The sequence below is a fragment of the Penaeus monodon genome, chromosome 29 (assembly GCF_015228065.2).
Source record: "Penaeus monodon isolate SGIC_2016 chromosome 29, NSTDA_Pmon_1, whole genome shotgun sequence".
Classification (NCBI taxonomy): domain Eukaryota; kingdom Metazoa; phylum Arthropoda; class Malacostraca; order Decapoda; family Penaeidae; genus Penaeus; species Penaeus monodon.
In genome coordinates this window covers 20,156,642-20,157,380 of record NC_051414.1, presented here as the reverse complement: position 1 = coordinate 20,157,380, position 739 = coordinate 20,156,642, and the positions used below count along the sequence as shown (strand labels likewise).

The following is a 739-nucleotide window of genomic DNA, read 5'->3' as shown; positions in this document are numbered from 1 at the left end:
GTATGCCCTTTTTTTTTTAGCAGATCGAGTGTGTGTGCGGAGGGGGGGGTCAGGGTGCGGGTGCTCGCCTCTGGAGCTGTAGGGTTGGCTTGGAACCTTCATTCTGAGCCTGAGGCTCTTGGCAAAGACAAGAAAAGAAAAATCATTCGTTTTCCGTCTTGCAGGCCCGAGGAACCTCCCCAAGTGGAAGACGACGAGATCCACTCTGACCCTGAACCCTACGACCCTTACTCCACCTACAACGGATACGATCCCTATGCCATCTATGACGGTTAAGATCGTCCCTCCATGCCCTCCACTTCTACCGACATCGCCGATCTTGCATGCCCAGTTCGACTTCAAGGAGTTCCCCTCCGGTGCTGATCCTCAGACTTCACAGGTGATCAGCCTTGAAGGAAACTCCCTCAACGGACACAGTCAAGAGGGACAAGTCTGAGCATTCGAGATACTCTTGAAGCTAGGGCGGGACTCTCCTCACCGAACCTTTCTTGAACTGTTCTCTCCTTGAAAATAGAATCCTGGATTTCTTTACCTCAATCCACAAGAAAAGGTATTTTATCTTATTATTCCCAACTTTAAGAAAAATGACTAATGTAAAATATATGTTGGCCAACTTACATATTAGCATACTTTTGTGGCAATATAATGTAATGCCTTTAAATAATAATAAAAAAAAAGAAGTCATAACATTTCCTTAACACCCTTTTGAAAAAGTTAAAATACTGTCTACTAAAAATGT

At 44.5% G+C, this 739-nt stretch overlaps 2 protein-coding genes across 4 annotated transcripts in view; one reads left to right on the top strand and one right to left on the bottom strand.

Moving 5' to 3' along the window:
- LOC119592000 (microfibril-associated glycoprotein 4-like) overlaps nt 1-684 on the top strand; it is a gene marked incomplete at its 5' end in the record, with an annotated part of 5,203 nt that extends 4,519 nt beyond the window's left edge. For 2 of the 3 annotated variants that reach the window (XM_037940772.1, XM_037940770.1), the window contains 1 exon segment: nt 165-682. In XM_037940772.1, the coding sequence (XP_037796700.1) occupies nt 165-276 (112 nt within the window). In that variant the 3' untranslated portion in view covers nt 277-682. 3 annotated transcript variants of the gene reach the window in all.
- Nucleotides 1-739, bottom strand: part of LOC119591999 (mitogen-activated protein kinase kinase kinase 4-like) — a gene marked incomplete in the record, with an annotated part of 37,888 nt that overhangs the window by 12,744 nt on the left and 24,405 nt on the right.